General features: G+C 50.9%; 1 protein-coding gene across 3 annotated transcripts in view; it reads left to right on the top strand.

Moving 5' to 3' along the window:
- The window catches only part of CHCHD3 (coiled-coil-helix-coiled-coil-helix domain containing 3), a 289,840-nt gene that overhangs the window by 82,813 nt on the left and 182,479 nt on the right, over positions 1-24,548 (top strand). For all 3 annotated transcript variants that reach the window (XM_075558684.1, XM_075558682.1, XM_075558683.1), the window contains exon 4: positions 18,114-18,225. In XM_075558684.1, coding sequence (XP_075414799.1) covers positions 18,114-18,225 — 112 coding nt within the window. The remainder of the gene's footprint in view (positions 1-18,113; positions 18,226-24,548) is intronic.

Raw genomic sequence — 24,548 nt, 5'->3', positions numbered from 1 at the left:
GTCTCTGCTGCTGGCTCCTCTGCTGGCATACTGCACCGTGACAGCGAGGTGGCGATTGAATTAATAAAGAACAGGATGAAGTTGCATTTAGCTCTTTCTCAAAAAGCTGTTCTGAAAGCAAGCTCCAGATGCTCCGTGGAAGCCCGCTCTGCTCCTGTGGTCCAAGTTCTGAAAGGAAGCCGTGGCCCCCGCCCACGGAGTGACGAAGAGCATCCGTTTCAAGAACTCCCCTTTCCTTCCACCAGAAGATACCGCACTTGCAAAGATGAAGGCGGCCAACAGCAGGCCAAATGCAGTCCCTCGCTGCGGGCAGGCTAGTCAGTCTTTGGTGAGAAAGATGCCATCTGACGCTAAACCGAGATTGCTAGAGAACTTAGCCGGAGATCAACACTGAGGCGTGGCAGCAGGCCAGGCTCGGAGAACCAACGCAAGGGGGCTTTTACTGAGCACGCTTCACTGTCTTGAAATTCAAGCACCAATGGCGCTCCCACCTCCCCCAAACAAACCCAAACCGGACTAGCTGATGCCCAGCTAGACCTGGGAGACTTCGCCTGACCCGGTGCTGGACTTGAAGGAAAACGTGGTGGACTTGAAGATGCACATGTCCTCCAGGTCTTGGACACACAGATTTCAGAGCCTCACTATGAACAAAAAAAGAGAAGGCACCGCAGTCAAAATTTGCATTGGGTTTTATTTTGATTGCATGTTGAAGCGATAATACTTTGGATACAGTGGGCCCAGTAAAAATACGTGGTAGAAATGAATTTAATCATCCACCCAATTCTTATTGCTTTGGCTTGTAGAAAATTTCAAATTACCTATGTAGTTTGCCTTATATTTCTCTTAGTGCTGCACCAACATTTTTTCCCCCTTGAACTTAGACAGTCACGTACAAATGGAAGCGTCATGGGAGAGACACTGGAGAGAGAGCTCGGTGTCAACCTGGCTCCCGAGTCGTGACCTTTGCTAACACTGCCTTGCGTATCTTGCAGGCATCTCTGTAAGCATGTCGGTCTCAGAGCATTGTAAGTTAGCAGAGGGCCAGAGCAATGACTGTGGCACACATTGACGTTTGGGTTTGCAGTCTCATTGCAGAGTGTGCACCCCCATCCCTAAAGGGGAGCCCTGTGACCTCGTGGGTGCAACAGGCCTGGTGCTTGGGAGAAACAATCCGGGTTTCATTGCAATGGTTTTAATAGAACAAGTTGCCCTTCCCAGACCATAGCGGAATGGAGCTTATGACCCATGACTGGCCAACTTCCCTAGTTTTTTGTAGTAAAATGTTTTACACAGTTTTCTTCGTCTGTGATAACTGTCCCTAGCATTCCTTACCTAGTAAATGTTGGGTAGCATGACCTCAATAGCTTTGTGTAAATATCATGATACAAAGCGTGGTTCTCAACCTTTCTAATGCTGCGACCATTTAATACAGTTCCTCGTGTGGTAGTGACCCCAAGCCATAACGTTGTTTTTGTTGCTACTTCATAACTGTACTTGTGCTACTGTTATGAATCGGGCGGCCCGGTGAAAGGGTTGACCCGTTCAACCCCCAAAGGGGTTGTGACCAGCTGATATAAAGGAAGGACTTGGTACACTCAGTCAGATCTGTTTTTAAACATCATGTTTGTGCACTGTTCTAATCACATGGTACATCCTCAAGCAAGTACTTCAAAGATTAAAAAGACATTACACCAAATTGAGTAGTTCAGCATGGAGTATTGAGGGATTTTTTTCCAAATTAAAAAGATACTTTGTAAGCGTTCAGATCATGATGGCAGGGAGTTTTGAAGAGGGGAATGGCCCCACCATCTTGTGCTCAGTGGTGCCTGACAGGTAGGTAGGCACTCACTCTGTGTCAGCCATCCACAGGAGATCAGCGGGCAGTGTTGGCCCCAGTGATACGGCTGGGGCGGCTGCTGCTGCTGCTCTGGCTGGGGGTCCAGAAGCAGGAGGAAGGGGTGCATGGAAATGGGGGAGAGAGGCGGGGCAAGAGGGTTACATGGTAGGAACCGCATCAACGTCACGAATAAGGTGTGTTTGAGTGGTTCAAGGGAAAACCCAATTGCTCTGTAAACTTTGACCCAAATCATAACGAAAAGTTACAGGAAAATAAAAAGAAGAAAATACTTCGCTCCCATCTGGCCATTGTGCGCAGCTTCCTGGGACAGCATTTTAGCGCTCCCTCCCCCACCTTCACGTTACAGCAGCCACAGTGATAACGCAGACAAAGGGTTATGGCAGAGCCTTTTTGGGCCCGGTTGGTGCTCATTAAACTTGAAATCGTGTTTTGTTTACTCCCCCTGTTAGAGTGCTTTGTTTCCACCCTTTCTTGTGGAACATTCCTTACTTTGAATTCGAAATCCTGTGCTGTAGCAGGATCCCACTGCCATCCTCGCACTCGTGGGAGGAAACCACAGACACGGAGAAGGTACAGACTGATAAATCCAGTGGGCGGCACACCGAGCTGGTGTTTGTGGACTCTGCATGCAGACGAATACTGGCCCTTGTTCCCAACCCTGGGCAGAGTGGTCTCGTTCTGCCTTACAGACCTTTCTCCCGAGCTCTGTGGCTTGGGGTATTGCTTCATCCTACTCCGGTACCCATTCCTGAGCTTACCTGTAAGACGTAAGATCGTTGACATCGAAGGCAAATGCAACCACAGGCGCAGATCGCCTGCTCTGTGGGTTGAACCGCAATGTTTCACTCCCCACAGCGGCAACGGGGAAGAAGACCCATGTGCACGCGGGCCACGCGGTTCAAACCCGCTCTGTAAGTCAGGCGTGGATTTCTGACTCTGGGACAGGCCGGTGCCCCTAACCCCACGTTGCTTAAAGGTCCCGCCCCAAGCCCTCATTAGAAGATGTGGAAACAAGTCATTATTCGACTTGAACTTGCCGTTTCATAAGCTCCATACTTTCTTTAAAAGAGGAAACTGCATTTCGATGCAAATTGGCAAGTTGATGAAACTGGCGACTTGATTCCTAATGCCTTACAGTGTAAACTTCCCGACCTTATATTTTGTGCTAACCGTCTTCCTCTTCCTCTCTCCACCCCAGCTCCTTCCTTCATCCCCTGGCGCAGACATCCGAGCCCCTGTCACTTAAAAATTCTGATGAGCGCCACTTGATAAAATGACGAGTGAGCCAGTGAATACAGACGAGATTAGAAGTTTTCTTGCCCGGAACTCAATTTCACACCTGAGACCCCAGCTCAGAGTTTGGGTTCAAGGTGTGTCTGGAGCCATGGTCTTTTTCCCAGGTTCTTCAGGAGTGCGGCGACCCCCCCAGGCCTGCCTGCCTTCACCATCAAATCCAGGCAGCAGTCAAGATCATGAAATATTAAACCTGCTATTCAGGAGCATTATTCACTCATTAATATTGCATCGCAGCCTAAACTGCGTTGTTCAGAACATTTGAGGATGTTATGCAAGTCTGTCAAAATAAATTAACAAAGTTGGCTGGGTTGAACTGAGCGAACCAGAACGTACCGCATCAACAAACATGTTGCCGTTGGGTTTTGTGTGTGGGGTGTGTGTGTGTGTGTGGCGGGGGTTGTTTACTATCAGCATTTGAAGCGGGCTATTTGGAAATCACGGTTGAGATAAAATGGACTGTCATGGAAGGCAGATGGAATGAGTGTTCTCCACCTAACATCTGCCATACATCTTAATGAACGTGACAGCCATCCCTGGAACTTTTCTTCCTGGACGCTATTTATTTACATTTGAGCAGTTCTTTCCGTCCAGTGTCAGGTGCGAGTTCATGTCGTGGGAGTGGCTGGGCGGCCTGCCCGTCCCTAACTGGGACCAGCTTTCCATCCTCCATGGCCAGCGGCCTTCTCCATGAAACAGAGGCAGGCCTGTCCTCCTGAGAACTCCTCGCTCCTGGGAAGCGTCAGATTGCCCTGCAGCCTGTGGGAGGGCGAGGGGGTCCAGCCTCAGTCTCAGGGACCAAAGTGCTTCCAAGACGGCTGCCACGTGCTGCTTTCCGCACCCCCTTGGCCGTTCCCCCCACAAAGTTCTTCGTGTGATGGAAAACAATAGGCCCATTTTTTTGCGCCAGAAAGTACTCCTTCTTGTCCAAAAGAACATGCTTTCTTTCCCTTTACTCTGGGGCAAGGAGGGATATTCAAATCGCAGCTAGCTTGCAAATGTACCCTCAGTAAGGACAGGCGGCTCAGGAGTCGGTCAGGGTGTGGTGATTTCCAGCATGCCTGACTCTGGATTGTTTGGGGGGAGGGGGAGGCGGATGGAGGCCTGACCCTGTCTCCTGTGATGTGCTGGTAGCCGTGGGCTCCTCCTGGTAAGGGAGGCCTGTGGCGTCTTGGTTCTTGAAGGTGGTGTCATGCCTTCCCGCCGGCTGGGCGGTAAATTATTCATGGTGTGAGTTTAGCTAACATGGCTCGTGCTGTGTGGGATTTGAGCGTTATGTCAGTGACTAATATTGCATAATTAAAAAGCCTCGGGTTCTCAGGCCCAGAATGTAGTTGGAATTTCGCGATGGTTGGTAACATGGTGGAAATGCAGTTGTTGTTGGTTGTTTTCTCTTTTCATTTTGATGTAAGCGGGTGCTGCTTTCCCTCGTCCGGTTGAAGTTCTTAGGCCGTTCGACGTTTGCACCACTCATGGGCCGTGTGCCCGGGGGTCTTAACTGTGGTTCATCTCCCACATTGAGCACCTAGAGGTGCTCACCACTCTGGTGGGGCTCTTCCTGAGGGGATGCTCCCCATGCCCTGCGCACCCCACGCCCGTGCTGCTGGTGACAGAGGGCCGGTGTAAGCCCCACCTCCTGTCCCAAGACGCGTCCCTGCAGCATAAGGCATTGGAGCCTCAACTCAGCGTGTTCTTTTCCGTTCAGCGCACTGCCCTCAAGTCCATCCTGACTCGGCAGACCCGATAGGACAGGGGAGAACTGCCCCTGTGGGTTTCCAAGACTGGAACTCTTCCCAGGAGTAGAAGGCCTCCTCTTTCTCCCGAGCAGCAGCTGGTGGCTTTGACCATGAAGTTAGCAGCCCAACGTGCCACCCTGCCCCACTATCTTGTTAACCCCGAAGGGCAGAGGTCCTCCCTGTACTGTTTGGCAGGCACAGTGGTGCCCTGACCTATGTGACCAATGCATTAGGCTTGTTCGCGTTATATCCGCCTGAGAGTGGCCTTTATGCCTCTTAGATGAGCTCTGTAGCAGCATTTTCAACCCCAGGGGGCTGTGGGCACAACCAAGAAAGAATGGAAGGAAGCCCCCCGTGGGCCGCCCGCAGCCACTTGCTGCCTTGAGCCACCAGTAGCTGTGTTGGCTCTTGTGGTTTACATTGGTGCCAAGTGAGCGGGCCTGTTTGCCCAGCAGTGCCCTGCACCAGTGATGGCCGAGTGGGGTCGTTTATCAGTGTTTGAACACAGCGTTTTGCTCTAGCTGTCTGTAAGCATGTGTTGCTGGCTCTGAGCATCTCAGGTGCTCCCAGATTTGGGATCTTTGGCCGTCACAAAGGCTCTGTGGGACGTTTTTGAGGATTAAATAAAATAATGCACGTGAAACACCGGACACGGAGGGTGGGGTGGAGGGGATGCCCGGTAGGAGGAGCCACTCCATACATGGACGCTATGATGATGAGTGGTAGTAGAATAGTACGTGGGTACCTTATCATCTGAGTGACACAAGTCGTAGGGTACAGCCTTGTATTGTACAAATAATGAAATAAATGGGTCGGAACGTGAAGGGACCACATGGGGCTGGAACCTGCTCTTGGGATGGGCTGTGCTGGTGGTCAGGGGAGCCCCGCCAGGACGCGGCCTAGATGCTGTGCCTCTATGTGGTGTGTGGGCCCACTCCTTGTCTTCGTCGTGTGGTCCCCGTCTTAGATGGGCAGAAAGCACACACACTTCGGTGTCAGTGACCTTATTGGCTTGCTTTGTGCTTTGTCTTTGCTGTGCTTCCCGAGCGGCAGTTTTTCGTTCCTGAAGTGGGTCGGTCACTTCACTTTGTTCATGAGGGTTTTCCATTGAGGTCTTTGGGCCCATCTTGGATTTTGTTTTTGCACACGGTGTGAGCCATGAGCCCTGTTTAATTCCCCTGCAAATGGAAATCCAGTTTTGCCAGCGCCACTTGTTAAAGAAACGATTCCTTCCTTAGTGAATTAGTTCCGACTCTTGGTCCAAGACAAGCTGCCCATAGGTGGAAATCCACAGGCGGTTCATCTTTTCTTGGAATGGCCTTCAAATTGTTTTACAAGGAAAGAAGAATTTGTGGCATGTACTCTTTTATTTGGGGGGTGGCAGGGAAGGCGGGGTGCGCTGCGCTTCTGTTTTTACATACCATATATACTCAAGTACAAGACAAGTTTCTCAGCACATTTTCCATGCAGTTTTTGTGGTAAACTTTGGTGCCTCGGCTGATATTGGGTCAGCTTATACTCGAGTATGTACGGTAGATCTTCTTGAGGCTCTCTGGCTTTCCAGGGAGGATGCCGGCTTCCTGACCTTTGTAGGAGTTGGGTACGAACTGCCTGTGCTGGAGAGGCGGTGCTTGCAGTGGGGTTGGATCGGATCACAGACCCCCTGCTGTGCAATCCAGGCAGAGTTCTGCATGTTGAATGCTCTCTCAGTTCCCCGAGTCCCTAAGGCCTGTCCTTCAATTACGCCCGATTATCATCAGCGAGCTGCAAAATTGGACCACATTGTTTCATCCCCGTGTAAACTTGCTCAGGTGTTCTTATGTTTTCATTCTTACGCAAGGACTCCATGCTGCTTGTGGTAGGGGGTAGCTGTGCTTACAGTGAAAAGGCTATAGGCCCCCCAGAACCATTGCCATCAAGTGGAGTCCCACTCAGCTAGGGACTCGGAGGGTTTCCAAAGCCACACAGATGAAGCAAGGGACACAGCAGAAGAGACCCCAGGAACGGGCTCCTCGCCGGAACTGCTGGATGATTTCATCGGGGCCTCTGATGTCGGCAGCATGGGCCACTTTTGTCACTTGTAATCAACTCCATTTTTAAGATTCATTTTAATATTTCACAGACATTGAAGTGTGTGTGTGTGTGTGTGTGTGTGTGTGTGTGAGAGAGAGAGAGAGAGAGAGAGAGAGAGAGAGAGACAGACAGACAGACACCCAGGTACATTTTATTTCATCAATAGACAAAATTTGTGTACATACACACATGCATGTGAAAAGAAACAGAGGAGGCAATAATTAATGATAGAAACACATCTCACTGAACTGGAAGCTGCAAGTCAGAAGGATTCTCTTTATCCTAGGCTTGATTGGTGAGAAAGGTTAGTTCTGACCTCTTAGGTATCGTGAGAGCACCCCAAAAAGTTCTAGACAGACAGAACAATACTGAAAAAGGACATGGGGTCAGATTCGATTCCCTCAGCCACACTGGCATGCAATCCATAGCTGACCGAGAAGATAGGACACCCAAGTCCTGGATTGAGCTCTCCATTGACCTGTGTGTGAGTTAGGTTTTGTGTCATCTTAGCTGGGCCAGGATTCTCCCGTGATACAATCTAACAGTGAAACTAGTTCCTTGATGATGGGGTCTTCTGTGAGCAGGCAAACATTTTTGGGGAGGAAGAGGATGGAGTTTCACCTTCTTCATCTGGTCACAGCTTTGATAATAATCTAAAGGACGTTTCATGGGAGGTGTGACATGCTCTTGTAGAAGCTTGCTCACTGCTTCTTGTCACTCTGGCCCCTGCCTCTGCTTCCACCAGCCTGCTTGCGCTTTGTCAGCCCGGCAGTTAGGAGAGTCAGGAAACATCTTCCTGCCCCAAACCCCGAGCTTCAACATCTGACCCATGGTCTTGAACCGATCTATACGTCACTGCTTCTACAGCTGTGTGAGCCCCTTCATTCTCTAGGGAACCCAGCCCAGCCCATGTCAGTAGAAACAAGAGCGAGAGACTGCAGCTATGTGAGGATTTAGAAAACTAGCCCGTTAAGGAGACACAACCCACACAGTTATTTTAATGGAGAGAATTTAGTGTAAGAATCCAAGAACTGAAAGGCAAGCAGATGATAACTGTTCATTGGAAATATAATGTCAACTATCTGTGGCATTTACAGACCTTCACCAGCTATGCCAAAAAGAAATGGGTGGAAATGATGTCAGCATAGTTTCTGTTTCCTAATATGGAGTCATTATTCGATACACCAGGACAGGCTGCCAGGACTCCCGTTGACGCTGGCAAATGTGTGATGGACCAGTGGAGGCGGCAGACACGTTCTCTCAGGGATGCCCTTGCCTTAGCTCCTTGGGGCTCCTTTAAAAGCACGTGGCTTCCCCGGCAATCTACTGGGTCAGTTATACTCAAGGCAGAGAGGTCAGCTCATGATGTGTTGTGACTTTAAAATTAAAAAAAAAAAAAGAGTTTTCTTGAAGGACACAGACAATCGCAGGGGCTTCTTAGGAAGAAACTAAAAAAATTTTTTTATTCAAAGATAATTGTATTGGAGGCTCTTAGAACTCTTGTTACAATCCATGCATCAATTGCATCAGGCATGTTTGTACAGATGTTGCCATCATTCTTTTTTTTTGAGTCCTTGGTATCACCCCCCCACCCCCCCACACACACGGCCTCTTGATAGATTATAAATTATTATTATTTTCATATCTCACACCGACTGCTGTCTCCCTTCCCCTGTTTTCTGTTGTTCACCCTGGAGGGAGTGTCGGTTATGTGTCCATCATTGTGATTGGTTCCCCCTTTCTCCCAGCCTCTCCCTCCCTTCCCCCTATCCTCTCCCCACTTCCTCCTACCCTTCTGGTATCACTATTCCCACGCCTGTTCCTGGATTCCGTGTGTTGTGCACCCCCATCTCCTATCTGTACATCTGTGTACATGCTCCGTCTAGTCTGCATTGAGAAGCAATGCTGGGGTCATGAGAGTGGGGGTGAGGAAGCCTCAAGGAACCAGAGGAGTAGTGTGTGTTTCATCGATGCTTTACTGCACCCAGATTGACTCATCCCTTCCCTGTGGCCCCTCTGTGGGGGAGTGTTCTGTTGTCTACACATGGGCTTTGGGTCTCTGCTCCGACCCCCTCATTCTCAATGATATGTTTTTGTTTACTTGTTTGCTATGTGTCTTCTGATGCCTGGTACCCAGTCCTGATGGCTCCTCATGATCGCACAGGCTGGTGTGCTTCTTCCAAGTGGGCTTTGTTGCTTCTGAGCTAGATGGCCGCTTGTTTACCTTCAAGCCTTTGAGACCCCTGACGCTATATCTTTTAACAGCCGGGCACCATCCGCCTCATAGGAAGAAATGTTAAGAAAATGGTACTAGTGAGAACAAGGCTGGGAGAGCGGCCTGGAGGGAATTCTCCCCATCACAGTAATACCTGATTCTTCTCCAAGGATAGCAAGCATGTCCTCTGACGGTTGTCTTTGGGAACCTTATCCCATTTGCCCCCCACCCTGATCTTATGCCTTCTCGCTTTTTGTTCCCCAAACTCAGAGAGCACGGTCAAGGATGGCAACTTGGGTCCCTTGGGGATGCCTAAGCTGCGGCTTTGAGGCGGCGTAAGTGAAAGAGCTTCATTTCTAGTCCATTCCAGCACGGCGACCCCATAGGACGGAGTGGGTGTTCAGAAGCTGTCGGTGTTCCTGGAAGCAGGATGGGCTCATCTTTCTCCCATGGAGTGGCTGATGGGTTTGAACTGCCGACCATTTGAGTAGCAGCTTAGCCCACTGTGCCACCGGAGCTCCCGGGGAAGGGGTAGAGAGGTGGAAACACCGTTTCCAGAACTGGAGGGACTATGTTGAGAAGCAGTAGCTTCACGTGGAGAGTTTGTTTTAATGAAGTCTCTCGTTTTGTAGCAACGCCCTTTGAGTTACCCTCATGGTGCCCTTGGAACACACCGTTCTCACACGTTTTGTTAGTGAGCTCCCTTCGCCTTCATCGCAGTCCCGCTTGTTTCATAGCAGGGCATTGCCTCAGTCCCCCCTCGCCGTGTTCTGTGGACTCACATGCTCCCGGTAGCTGGTGGGCACTCCAGTGGACAGGAGAGGCGCTACACTGACCTTAACATTCACTACACGTGAGCATGAGGACGCTGGGATAGAGGTAGGTAGGTAGGTGTTGAAACGCCACTGCTTAGCGGGAGGACCCGTTGGACTGCAAACCTGCCCTCTGAGCAGAGGCCCTCCCCCGGCTGATGTTGGTGTCCCTGAGCTGGCAGTCCCCTGGGTCTGGGACTCAGGGTTTTGAGGAAGGTGCTGGTGGGAAGGGCTGGTCGGTCCAGCACTGGGGGCAGTGGGGTGGGTATTGCAAAAAGTCTGGACATGCCCCAACTGATGTGAAGCTCTGAGGCCAAGGTGATGCCCACAGGAATGGGAAGCCATCGGATGGAGTTCCTGTTCTTCCTCCTGGATTGCAGTCACCTGCTGATACCACTTGTTGACAAAGGCTGGCAGGGACCCAGCTGCAGAGCAAGAAGTGTCTCAGCCACAATGTGGATAAATGGAGAGTGTAACAGGGTTACAAATTAAGTAGGGGGGGGGTCCTCGATATGGGCAACCTTGCAGAGAGAGGAGGGGCAGCCTGTGAGCGTCAATAACCTGCGTGGAGGAGGATAGCTGGGACTCGTGAGCGTGAGTGCCCATAAGATCCCAGGGATGGCAGAGACAGCCTGGAGGAGACACCCGGAGACATCCAGGCGTTTCAAAGCACACGACTCCTAGCTCTTGCTAGAGCTGGGCTGGGAGAAAGCCAAACCATTTAAACTCTTTCATCTTACTGGGTTTGCAGGGTCGTTGAGGAAAAGTACAGGTGAGTGCTGAGAAAAGGAGCGACACCTGTGGGCTGAACAAACACCTTGGGCCTCGTCAATAATATCACAGCATAGACTACCTGACAGCCAGGACAACAGGTACCAACAAAGTGGAACCAGTAAACACCATGAAATGTGGGACAAGTGAGATCCAGTGCATTTGTTGTTAACTCAGCACCATCAAGTCGATTCCGACTCATAGTGACCCTCTGGGACCAGTTGAACTGCCCCCGTGGCTTTCCAAGACCATCACTCGTCCCGGGAGTAGAAAGCCTCTGTTTCTCCCTTGAGGACGCTGGTGGTTTCGAACTGAGGCCCAGCAGGTAACCACTGAGCCCCCAGGGCTATCTGCCTGTCATTCTCCTGTTAATAATTGTGAGTGGGCAGAACTACCCGTTTAATGATCAGGGCTGTCAGATGTTGATAACACACACCCACAAACACACAAAGGGCCATATCTTATTTTTGTGAAAAACACTGAAAACAACATAATTTACTTTACCCTTCATAGAAAGGTTACAAAGCAATGGACCGGCAAAGCTGTACAAAAATATAAAATAAATTTCAGGAAAGGTGCAATATAAGATTCTATGTACTGAGGAGAATAAAGCAGCACCATTATCTAATGAGACACACAGTTTGTGATGACAGCAGTCATTAACCTTTCTGCATCAATCAAATTAGCAGCTCAACATATGAATCCCAAAGAAGTGAAATTCCAAGAGTATCTGGTTGGAGGAAGAAAGGCGGGTGGTGGGATCACCCTGTCGCTCAGCGTGTGCCTCCTGGCCTGCCGGGGAGGAACCCACTGGGCTAGAATGGGAATGCATTGCACCCCCCGGGAGGAGGGGAGGCACGAGTTAGGTGTGTGTGTGTGCGCGTGTGCGTGCGCGAGTGTCTGCGGGGCACACACTGGCCACCCACACCCCTTCTGTCAGCCTCACGGACGTCTGAGCGACTAAACGCAGATGGGTGGCAGTTTGGTCCAAACCTGAAGGTCCCTCTTGGGAAAGTAAGTGTTGATGTCTTTCTTCCTGTCACACGTCTTAGCCCGGAAGGAGAAGGAATGTCTGTGATCTCTCTGGCCAGAGTCTTTCAAGGACTCCTTGTCCCCTTTTAGGAAAACCAAACAAAAACGAGTGTCTGTCCCAATGTCAAGAGCAAGCCCACATGCTGTGTGCCGTACGGACACAGCTTCGAGTCCTCCCGGGAGAACTCCCGTTTCCCTCAGGTTGCGGGGCCAGGAGCATTTCCTCAGCTTCCTGTCTGCCTGTAGGAAAGCCTTTTGTTACGATGGAGTGAAGTGAGTCCTCCCTCAGCCATGTTGTGGCCCCTTCCCTACCTCTGGCTGTGGCCCCACGTGGGGACAGGTCTGATGCGTCGTGTCCGTGGCCAGTGTTGGTATGGTTGTGCTCAGAGGGCTTCTCTGGAGAGGGAAGGGAGCAGATGAAAGAAGGAAGTGAAGAGGCATCGCTGGGCGGAGGTCGATGCCATGCCACTTGAAGAACCCAGCGATAGATGCTGCAGACAGGCCCACGGACTTTCTGTCAGAGTGGACAAAGGGAGCCAGAGCCAGAGCCACCACCCTGCATGTGAACGAACGCCTGGCCTCCTCCTCGGGGAGAAAATGAACGTGTGTTTGTCAAGGCTGTGGAGGGCCCCGCCTCACCTCACCCCTGTGCAGGGCTCACGCCGCCCCTGCACGTGCCGGAAGGGCTTCTGGTTTCCTCAGTGGGCCCTTGAGAGGGACTTGCCGCGAGAAGCCTGCCTTTGACCGGCAGTGCTATCGGCCTCCGACACCTTCATGGTGGACCCCCCTCGGCGTTTTTACAGTCTCGCCTTCGGCCCCCAGGCTGGGCATGCCCGCAAGTAGAGGAGGGTGGGTGGCCCTTTCCCTTCCACTACCTCCAGGACTCGGTTCATTGCTGCCACCCTCTTCAGCTCCAGCTCCCCGCCCCCACTATTCAGCGGTGTTGGGGCGTCTTCCCAGTGCTCAGGTCAAGCTAGATACAGCAGCAGGCGAGTGGAGTGGAGCAGACTCCCTCGGGCTATGGGGCCCCTTCCCAGGGAGTTTCCTTCTCAGCTCTGAAGGGTGCCAGGCCAAGACTGTGATGATGGCATTCACCCGGGGAAAAGACTCTTTTAGGATAAATTAACGTTTTTCAGTACAGAAACCAAAAACCTGAACTCGCTGCCGTGAAGCTGAATCCGAGTCATGGTGGCCTCCTGCGGCTAGAGTCGAACTAACTGCCCCCGGGTTTCTGCACCTGCAAATCCCGAGGGGCAGAAAGCCTCCTCCTCTCCCGTGGAGTGACCCGTGGTTTCCAGCCGCGGATCTTTGGTTGCCGCCCCGCTCGGCCCCCACTTTGCCTCCAGGGCTCGTTTTCAATTGAGCAGGAAGCAATACTTGATGGAATGATTTCAGGAAATCTAGGCCTGGCCGGGCTCTTTGTCAGAGGGGAGCTGATACTGTCAGGGGTCATCCAGTTGGTTCCAACTCATAGCAGCCCTGTGCAAAAGGTCACTTTGAGTCCGCATTGACTGGATGGCAGTGAGTTTGGTTTGCGATGGCCCATAATGCTTATGAAGATGTGCTCATGCGGTGCGTGTCTTCTTGTAAAAACACCCACGTTCTTGCCCCCTTGGATCTTCTCTTCCCGTGGCGTTCTTGTGTAGCTGTGCTTCAGCTTCACTGGCTTTGCCACCTCCAGCGGATCACTGATGGCTTCTCCAGGTGTTGGCTTGCTTTCGACTCCCTTAGAGCACTGTCCCTTTCAGCACGGGAAGCCTGGGTCTGGTTCCCAGACAGTTTGCTGCACACGCAGCCACTCCTTAGTGCTGCGATGTTGAACGTGTACGTTTCAGCAGGCTTCCAAGCACAGGCTCGGAAGAAAGTCCTGGCAGTGCTCTTCTGAAAGGCAGCCTGTGGACACTCCAAGCATCACGAGGGTCTGATCGGTGGTCTACTGGGGATGGCACAGAACTGGGCAGTGTTTTGTTCCACGGCGCCAGGGTTCATGGGTGCCCGACCCCATGGCACCAAACAACAAGAGCTGAACTTGCTTTTGCTGTGCCTCCCTCCACTCCCTCCCCTGAAGTGAGTTCCTGTCCGACCCTTGCTCAGGGCGGTGCCGACCAGCCAGCATTAGTAGTTGACCTCTCTGTTGCACATGCAGGTCGTGTATTTGAATAAGGTGTGGCCACTGAATGAATTGATGCTCATGTGTTTATTTTGGACTCTCAAATCCTGTACATTTTCTTCCAGCCTTTGAAAAGAAGTTAATTATTCATTTTATTGGGGGGTTCTTACAGCTCTTTCCACAATCCATCCATCCACTGTGTCAAGCACATTTGTACATATGTTGCCATCATCATTTTCAAAACATTTTCTTTCTACTTGAGCCCCTGGTATCAGTTCATTTCCTCCCTCCCTCATGAACCCTTGATAATTTATAAATTATTATTTTTTCATGTCTTGCACCATCCACTGTCTCCTTTCACCCACTTTTTCTGTTGTTCATCCCCCTGGGAGGGGGTTATATGTAGATCATTGTGATTGGTTCTCTCTCTCACCACCCCCTCCGTACCTTCCCCTTTCCCTCCTGGTGTCACTACTCTCATTATTGGTCCTGAGGGGGTTATCTCTACTGGATGCCCTCCCTGTGTTGTGAGCTCTTATGTGTACTAGTGTACATGCTCAGGTCTAGTCAGATTTGTAAGGTAGAATTGGGGTCATGCTAGTGGAAGGGGTTGGGGGGCATTAAAGAACTAGAGGGCAACTGTATGTTTAGTCAGTGCTATTCTGCACCCTGACTGGCTCATCTCTTCCTTGTGACCTTTATGTACAGGGAAGTCCCATTGTCTACAGATAGGTTTTGGGTCTCCACTCTACCCTCCCCCTCATTCACCTTGATAGGATTTTTTGTTCTGGGTCTTTGATGCCTAATCTCTGATCCCATTGACACCTCATGAGCACACAGGCTGGTGTGCTTCTTCCATGTGGGTTTTGTTGCTTCTCAGCTAGATGGCCCCTTGTTTATCTTCAGGCCTTTAAGACCCTATATCTTTTGATAAAAACGCCCACCTTCAGCTTTCTTCACATTTGCTTATGCACCTATTTTGTCTTCAGCAATCATGTTGGGAAGGTGAGCATCACAGAATGCCAGGTTATTAGAACAAAGAGTTCTTGGGTTGAAGGAGTACTTGAGTAGAGGCCCAGTGTCCGTCTGCTACTATAATACTAAACCTATAAAAATATGTACATAGACCTATTTCCCTATTGTTATATATAAACATATTTACACATGTACCTGTCTGTCTTTAGACCTCTATACATGCAATTGCTTCCTAGTTCTTCCCTCCATTTCCTTGGAAAGAAATTTGAACTTCAGAAGTGTTCAGCTTGCTTTGATTTTTTAAAAATATCTTTATCAATAGAAAGGCCCGCACTTCTTCTGTCATTATTTTTATTAGCCAACTAATTAGTTGAATTACCCAGCTCAGCCTTTTGTTGTTGCTGAGAAATGACTAGTCAACAATATTTTGAGTACTAGTTCAGCATGTTTTGACAAAGGACGGCGCATTAAAATGAAATCCATCATTAGCATTAAGGCTGACTGGCCCCCTGGGGTCGCCGTCCCTCCCTTGTCTTTTCCGCCGTGCCAGTCGGGCCTCTCTGATTCCCGTGCATTGCCGTAGTTGGCAGATCATGTGTGTGTTCAGCGGTCATAGTTCAATTTTAGATAAATCATGCTGTCCAGTCGCTTAATCTTGAACAATCGTCGTTCCCCATTTATTCTTCCCCATTATCTGAGTTTCTTATCAACTTTCCCTTCAAGGCTGTAATAGCCTTATATATTAAATTATAAAGTGATTTTCCAAGCCAGAATTGTATAGAATTACCTGCATGTCAGCCTACATGAAGATAAATCTGAATGTTTGTGAATGGCCAAATGAGCAGTAACCCAAGTTCAGAGCAATGTTTAGGGCCACGAGAAGCAAAGCACCCTGGGCAAGAGCTCGCAGTGATTGAGACTGCGGTGAGCTTTGACTCCAGGTGGTGAGAACCAGAAAGAGCCCCGCTCATTTGAACATGATTGTGAATAATGGAGGATTTACAAGCGACCGTTTTCTGACCATAAAGGTGATTCATGTAATGGAAGTGAATTCCCATAGGCAGGCTGGCTGTCTAGGCAGTTTCGGGAACTTACTTTTCAGAAATCAGTCTCGGGTGTTCCCTGTCTTGGCCTTACTTCTCCACATCTCGGGTTTTCTCCTCTAATAAAAGACTAACAGAAATAGGAGTCCTTCCCTCCTGGAGGATAACTCACTCACCCACTGCCATCGAGCTGATCCCGACGGCCCTCTACAGTGACCCTCTGCAGCAGGGACGCAACTGCCCCCACGGGTGCCCGAGACCGTAACTCTTCATGGGAGGATAATAAGATTGAGTCGATAAACGACGCCTCGCTAAAGGTGCCTGTAAAATGCCCCTCTCAATCCTGTAAAACCATTTGGAGTCAGATAATATTGACTGGTGCTCGCAGGGGACGGCAGTAGGAGATTTTTATATGAGTAGTTGGTGTTTTTCCCCTTTAAAAGGACATGTTGTAATAATAGCCGTTATAGGAGATTTGCCTGGTTTCCCCAAACGGATTGTACTGGTCTGCCTTAAGTCTCTCATCTGACTGAGCCTGTGCTGCGGCAAAAGAGCCAAGTTGCTCGGGCGCGAGGTGTAAGGGCAGAGCTGGCTGGCATTTGTTTCATTAAGCTTAGGCAAGCTATCCAATTACTTAATGCAAATAAGAAAAGTTTACACTAAACTCCCCCTTCTTTGCTTAAAACTCTAGAGAATTTAAATGAGGAAAGATATGTATTTAAAAGAAGGAAATTTAAATGAAACTTAAATCAAGGGCTTAATGTGGAATAATATTAGACCAGGAGGTTTGGAATTATAAGTGGGAAATGCCACTAAATGAAGAAGGGACTGCCGTCTTTCAGTTACTTGGTGCATTTCACTTTGTTGTCGGGTGGGATGTGATTCTCAAGTCGTTGGGGACCCGAGTTCATTATAAAAGATGTATTTATCGTATACCTCTGGCAGTGGTGTGGGTTATACATTGAACTGCTAACCACAAGGTTAGAGGTTTGAACCCACCAGCTGCTCTGCGGGAGAAAGATGAGGCTGTCTGTGACTGTGAAGGCTTAGTCTAGGAAAACCCACAGGCGTGCTCTTCCCATAAGGGCCCATGAGTTGGAATCGGCTCGATGGCAGTGAGTTGTTTTTTTCTTCTCCCAAGTGTTACCTTTAGTCCTTTTCAAGGATCTTCTGCAAGTGAAATGTGGTCAGTGAGAGTGAGGTGAATTTGGTGCACATTGTTCATGGCTGTAAAGCAGCTCTTACTCGGAATCTTACTTCTCTTTTACCCCTCCCATTGAAAGCCTCACTCCTACTTCTAGGGGGCATCTGGTACTGTGTGGAGGGGTTCTTCTCTCAAAGCAGGAGAGGCCATCAGAAGATCTCTGTCCACGAGTTTGGACAAGAGTGCACCCCAAAGGCTGTCTCTGCCTGGCACAATGGTCACATTGGGACCCTCCCTAGTTTCCCTCCATCATGCACAGTGAGGAGGAGCTTGAATGGGTTTAACTAGAGGACCGAATTCTGCGATGGGCTTACTGATCAACCTAATGCCGTTTTAGGCTTTATTAAGATGCTGATTCAAGTGTTTGCTGCTGTGGGCGGTAACGTTCTGGGTCTTCCTCTTAGGCCACGCCTGGGGCCTTGTTTCCGTTGTGGGGTCTCTGGAGTTGCTCTAGAAGGGAGGGGCCATGCTGCTGGAAGGTCCGTCCGTTTTTGCATAAGAGGGGTATTGGCAATGGGAACAAGATGTCTTAATCGTGTAATTAATTCTTTGCCTTCATGTAAGGCCTGAGAGGTCGGGAGCCCACCAATCTTTTCACCACAAGCCTGGTGTGTGCTCCATAAATATTTGGGTTGAGTCCATTTTGCCAGGAAGATGATGGTGACCAGCAAATACCTGTCGGGCAGATGGCTTGTTAATTAGAGTTGTTCCTTGTCTCTCAGGGGGCTGGCCCGAGTCCCAGGGAGAACCTTGTTAGGTGGCTGCGTTTCAGCTCCACTGAAGAACTTTTGTACCAGTTAGATGTGCTTAGCAGGCAGGTCGTCGAGTTTCTTGGAGGTTTCATTCTGTTCTTGCACATCCTTGGGGAGAGGCTGCGGGTGGAATGACGCTGTGGGCGATTAGCCCTCACCGCCAGGTCTGCGTGTCATCTGGCCGGAACATTCCGCTCCCCAAGCCTCCTCTCTGAACGAGACCTTGCTTGTCTTTGCAGATTGAAGCACAGCAAGGAGCTGGACCGGGAGCAGGCCAACGAGCAGCTGACCCGGGCGATTCTCCGAGAGAGGGTCAGCAGCGAGGAGGAGAGGTCCAAGGCGAAGCACCTGGTGAGTGTGAGTGTGAGTGCGCGGCCAGCGGCTCGCCGGCTGGGGAGAGCGCATGCTCCCTGCACCCATGGCTCGTCTGCACCCAGGTTTTCTTGCTCTTGCTTTTCATACGTTGCTGGCAATCCGTTAAGATGAACCAACCAGGAGCTTGAGCGGGATTGATGGCAAGCTCCGCACGGAGATGCCACCTGCATCTTGCCGGCAGGGGTGCCTGTGTGTACAAACCACCCCTTACGCTCATTTCCTGTCTCTGAAACCCTGGGGCCAGTAGACTAGCCAAGCCTAGCCAGATGTTAGTGTGGGAAGATTCCAGCCAAGACGGTGAAATTGGAGCCACCATTTTCAGGGCTCCAGAAATGGGGTCGGGGGAGTTGAGAAGCAGCTTTGAGAAATAATCCCACCCCCGCTTCTCACATCTTTTATATTTTTAAAATTTATTGATTTTATTTATTGCAGAATTCGTGTTTTTAAAAAAATTGGTTTTGGGTGAATAGGTAAAGGGTTCCCAAGGTCACTTTCCCACTCAACAGTCCGCACACCTCTTGTTCCCGGTCCCTGAGTTCAACCCCCACAAGGTGCCATTGCGTATCCCACTCTCCCGTGGTTCCCTGCTGCCCCTTCTTTGCTGGCCCTGGGCAAACGCTGCCCTGTTGATCTCAGATGCTGGCCGTGCCGTATCACCAGTTGGCCTGCAGGGCTCCTGAGGCAAAGGCTGTGAGTGTATAATGGAGCCATGTCTTCGGTGACTTGTCGGGACTCAGGTCGGGTGGGGAAGACGGTGCCTGGGCTGAGGGGATCAAGGCGCCTAGTGTGAAGGCCCGAAAGGGGAGTGATGTATTCAGAATTAAGGGCATTGAGCAATTCAAACAGTTACTTCAGCTCTGCGCCTCAGCTGAAGGGAGTTTTTGATGAAGAGGGTGAATTGGGCGGGAGGTTAGTCTCAGTTTTAGTACTGGTCTGTGTGTGTGGTGGTGGTAGGGGGTGTTTGTGGGCAGTCTAGTCTCAGCGTCCGGGGACAGAAGAATCCTTGGGGACTTTGTCCAAAGACCACAAGCTTTCTTCCTACAGCTGCTTGTCCTCAGAGCACTCTTCCCTCAACCTCACTTAATTGTCCGTATAGCCTGGTCTCCATAGTCATGGGGATGACCCAGACTGCAGTGGAAACGCCCCAAACAGGCAACCGCTGACGCACGGACACCCGACGAGGCATTGCAGGAAGAGAGGCCAGTGTGGAAGAAGTCCAGGTGTCAGCAGACTTCCCGCCTGGTTTTCGGTCAGCAGGTTGGGCATAAGAAACCGGCTTCATACATACCAGCCCTAGAATTGGATGGTGGCAGCGGCAGCCCTCTGCCCTGAGTGTAGCCTCTCTGAATAGTGTGCTCCCAGAGTAGGTAAGTGTGCAAATGGATTTGGCCGGCTGCCCCTTCCCAGAATAAAAGGACTCAGCAGCCCAAGGAAAGGGAGAACCTTCGTGCTCTAGATGGAGGAAAGATCGTCTAGACACCCCCACCCCGCCCCAACCGCCCCGGGGAAGATGTGAGGTCCATCACCCACTCACCTTGGGAGACACTGACTTTAGCCCAGCCGTAGACTTGGGTGCCTGCAGGTGCTTTGTCCCTGGAGGGCAAAGTGGAAGTGTTCCCCTGGTCTCCAAGGCAGCCAGTCTGTATGAAGGCCTCTCTTTTTCTGAGGAGTGGCCGGTAGGCGTAAATTGCCCGGCACTTCACCCATGGTGCCACTTGGGCTCCTTCAAATCATCACTGCCCAGAGATGGTAGAATCCTGGCTTCTTCACTTTCCAAGGAAGTCTGCTGTCACATGCCCACCCCCCTCCCCAAGAAAACAGAAAACAAACCCACTGCTATGGATCCATTCTCACTCCCAGTGCCCCTGTAGGGCAGGCTAGAACTGCCCCGGTGGGTTCCGGAGACTATCTTTTTTGTTTGTTTTCTTTCAATCTTTTTATAGGCAGCTCATATAACTCTTATCACAATCCATCCATCCATCCATCCATCCATCCATCCATCCATCCATCCATCCATCCATCCATCGATCCATTGTGTCAAGCACATTTATACATTTGTTGCCCTCATTGTTCTCAAAACATTTGCTTTCTACTTGAGCCCTTGGTATCAGCTCCTGATTTCCCCCCCTCCCTCACAAACCCATGATAATTTATAAATTATTTTTTCATGTCTGACACCGTCCGATGTTTCCCTTCACCAACTTTTCTGTTGTCCGTCGCCCAGGGAGGGGGTTCTATGCAGATCACTGTGATTGGTTCCCCCTTTCTCCCCGTCCCCCCCCCCCCCAACCCTTCCCCTCCTGGTCCTGAGACTATCTTTACAGAAACAAAGCGTCAGCTCTCTTCCAAGGAGCTGCTGGTGGGTTTTCACCATAGACCCTGCCTTTAGCAGCCGCATGGGGACCGGCTCCACCACCTGGGCTCCTGGGAAGTCTGTGTGCCACGTCTTTATACATGTAAATATATTCCTCCAAACACGAGTAGTAGTAAGCAGACACTTGTCTCACTCTTAAAACCATCTTCACATGAAAATGGTCTTCTATACCAATACGTATTTATTTGCATAATCATTTATTCAATGTGGAATACAGTTCAGGGAATTTCCCCCTAATTATCAGAACAGTATGTGGCTATTAGAGAAAATCTGGAAAGTCAACAATTACTAAGAAAGTAAGCATCGTTAGAGTTCATTTAGGGACATATTGTTCTCGTACTTCATATATGTATTCCACGGAGCCTTTTGTGTTTACATTTCCCACTCCCCTGTAAGACAGTTGTGTCTGCAAGCTGGCTGTCGGACTGTTGAAGCCCCCCGGAAGGTTTGGGCCTCCCCAGAACCCGTGATCATGGGTCAGCCACCCCAAGGAGGTAGCGCTGTGCTGTGGGCACTGGGCCCCCACGGTTGTCACTCAGAGCCTCGATCTGTGGGACGCTGAGTGACAGCCCGGCATCGATTGGCTCCTTTCTGTTGAGAACCCAAACGTGGCAGCCAGCAAGTTCGTCGGGGTGGGGCTCCACTCTACGAGTAATTGGAAAGCTGTCTTTCTTTCGAGAAGCGGGGACGGAAAAAGCCGATGCGGCGCTGGCACTGTGGAACAGGCCTCCCGCCCACGGCCAGCTGACATTTCGAGCGCTGCCTCCGCAGACGGCCCCCAGCCCCGGGGCCCCAGCTGGAGGCGCCAGCCGGAGGGCACGGTTGCTCTGCAGAGTTGCTGCAGTCCTCTTGCAGTTTTAAAATAGGATCTCATCGGAATGGTCCACGCTGCACGGGTCCCTCAGCAGGGGGAGGCGGCTAACTTCTCTGGGTTCCAGAATCCCTCGCCCTGCCCTGGCGGTTCAGCCCGCGGCCTTTATCCAGGGGGCCTGGCCCAGTGGCGCCCTCACATCTCCCCCTCACTACATGTCCAGGGAAAACGCAAGAATGAAGCTTTCAAAAGCGGATCACCTCCAGGGACCGGTGATGTCAGTGTGCCTGGAGACTGTGTCTCTAAATTAATCTAGTGTCAGAGTTGTTCTCAGTTGTCAAGTTGATTCCCGACTCCTAGGACCTAGCACCTCCCATGCGACAGAGGAGCCCTCCCCTACCTCCCACAGAGTTTTCTTAGCTGCCTTCTTCCCCAGCGCCCACTGCCTGCTCTTTGTCCCAAGAAGCCGCCGGCTGGAGTTGAACCGCCAACCTTCCCGGTCTTGAGCAGGACACCCACCAGGAGGAGAGTTGTAAATTTCATTTTCTCCTGGCAATTTCTGTGTTCTTGTCTTAGTATACCAATTAAAACTTGGATGCATTTCTGTCTTTTCCCTGCCTCATTAGCTCATGCTCGTTCCCATTAGTCATTTCCTGTTATCATCTCAGAACTGTAGCCTTCCCGCCTCCCATCTCAACTGATAAACGAGAGACCTCTGCCTGGAGAGACAGGCCGTATGTAGAAGCTCAGGGGTAGATTAGGTCGAGAGGGCTTCAAAAAGTTTGCAAGAAAATTCCCTTATCGTTTCTTGCCCCCTCCCTAACTTCTTAAAGCCCGCGGAGCATCTACAGGTAAACAGTGGGATTGTTTTCCTCCACATCTGGGCAGCTGGTCTATGGAGGGCTTGCTGGGGAGCCGTGGTGGCGCGGAGGCCTGCGCATTGGGCGGAACTGTCAGGTCCTCACTTGGAAGGCCCCAGTTGCTCTGTGGGAGAGAGATGAGGCTTTCTGCTCTTGTGAAGAGTCGCAAGCCCAGAACCCCACCAGCTGGTCCTGCTTTGCCCTCTGGGGTTGCGAGGAGCCAGAATTGACTCGGTGGTGGCAGTGAGTAAGGTTGGTGTTTTGCTGTAGGACAGTCATTTTGCCAGCTAGTGGGGTCACGTAAATGCACACGAGGCTGTCTTGTCGTTACAGTGTCCCCAGTATTCTTAGGGTGGGGAGACAGATGCGTTCGAAGTAACAGTTAAGAGTCCTGGGTCAGATAGAGAGCCAGCTGCTGTATTCTTGTGTGAACTCCCGCTCTGTAGGCTTGCCTTTGCTTTTCCCCACTGCCACGCCAGCACTCGTGCCCTTGGCACCATCAGTGCCAATAAGTCCTTGCTGACTGAGTGAATAAACCAGTGAATCTGCCAGGCTCTGGAGCTGGGGAGGAATTAGCCTGCAAGGTTAGAAGAATTCCCCCTGACCTCCAGCCTCGGAGGTTTCAGACAGAGACAAAGCAGTGTGAGGACGTTGTGGGGAACTGTCGGGAGTGGCTCAGTGGGAAGGACAGGGCAGAGCATTGCTGGGGGCTAAGGGCCATGTGTGTCACAGAAAGACCCCCTGACTGTACCCAGGGCTGGGTATTGGGGAAAGGGCCTTTTGCTAGCTCTCCTCCACCAGGTGTGAAAGCTGGAATCGCAGAGCAAGTCAATGGAAGCAGTGACCAGCTAGGAAGTTTGGCAGTAACACAGCTGAGAACAGGCTAGTCCTGAAGCAGGCCATTGATGGCAAGGGAGGAAGGAGTCCTGGTGGCGTCGTTGTTAAGCACTTGACTGCTGGCTAGAAGGTTGGAGTTTCGGACCCACCATCTATCTGCTCCTCCGTGGAAAGATGTGGTCATGCGTTTCCATAAAGCTTATTGCCTTGAAAATATGAGGCAATCCAAGTTCTATATTCAGGGCCTCTCTGAATCGGAATCGACTCGATGGCAACAGGTTTCAGCTGTCACCAAAAGTTAGGTTAGACTTTCAAGTCCGCTCAACGGCAGCTGCGAAGAAAGGCCTGTTGATCTCTTTTCTGAAGACCAGGGAGCACAATTCTCTGGCGCTCTGGACGCTCTAGTCCGGGCAGTGACTGCCCTGCATCTGTTTTTGTTTGGGTGGCTGGGAACTTAGGTTTGGGGGAAGGGGTGGGGGCATCATTTTAAATGGAACAGGTGGCACCTGTGCCTGGGTCCAGGGTACATTGTGAAGCAGGGTTCATCACTGAGATACTAGGGAAGGCCTTGTCATGGACTTGGTGACAATTATCCTATAATTAGGCATTTTGGCTTCTGTCCACACTCCTGACCCTGAACATTTTTTTAAGACACCTTGCTGTGGGCTGCAAGGAGCCCTACTGGGGCAGGATGGTGCTCTGCGGGGAAAGGTGTGGCAGCCTCGGAAACCCTGACCGCACCGCAGTTGGTGTTCTGGCTGACCCTCGGGAGACATACCTGGTTGCGCGGGGAGGAGAGCTGACCAGGATCTGGTTACTTTGTCTGATTGTTGAACAAGTGGGGGACATGGGGCTGCCCATCCTTCCCTTGGATTTCTCCCCCCACCTTGGCTTTCCTCTCCCGCCCTCATTGTCCGAGAGGGCCACTGGAGCTGTCCGGAGAATTGATGGGCTTTGTGCTGTGTGCTGTGTGCTGTGTGCTGTGTGCTGTGTGGGGTCGGTTGTGCTTCCAATGGCTCCCGCAGGCATTTTGCAGAGAAAGGGCAAAGGGCTTTAAACACTGGGAACGGAGGGAACGGACTAAATGAAGGGAACTTTGCTGCCTGAACACCAGCGAGGTTCTGCCCCAGATCAGTGCAGGCCCAGAGTAAAGCTCTGTGATCCCCTTTCCTACACCCAGCACAGCCAGGTGCATGAGGTGGCACCGACCACAGCTGTTACCCTGGGTTCTGCGATTGGGCATGTCAAGATAACTGTTATTCAACGTTGCATTTTCCTGTGTAGCTAGCTGACTTCCTGGATTTTAGCCTCTATTAAGGCCCTCCCTCTGGTGACATGGGCCATGTGGTTTTTGTTTTGGCCTTTGACCCCAGGCTCCACTTCTTGGATATGCACAGAGCACCGTTTTGCTTTGCCT

The sequence above is a fragment of the Tenrec ecaudatus genome, chromosome 9 (assembly GCF_050624435.1).
Source record: "Tenrec ecaudatus isolate mTenEca1 chromosome 9, mTenEca1.hap1, whole genome shotgun sequence".
NCBI lineage: Eukaryota > Metazoa > Chordata > Mammalia > Afrosoricida > Tenrecidae > Tenrec > Tenrec ecaudatus.
This window is presented reverse-complemented; position numbering and strand designations above follow the sequence as displayed.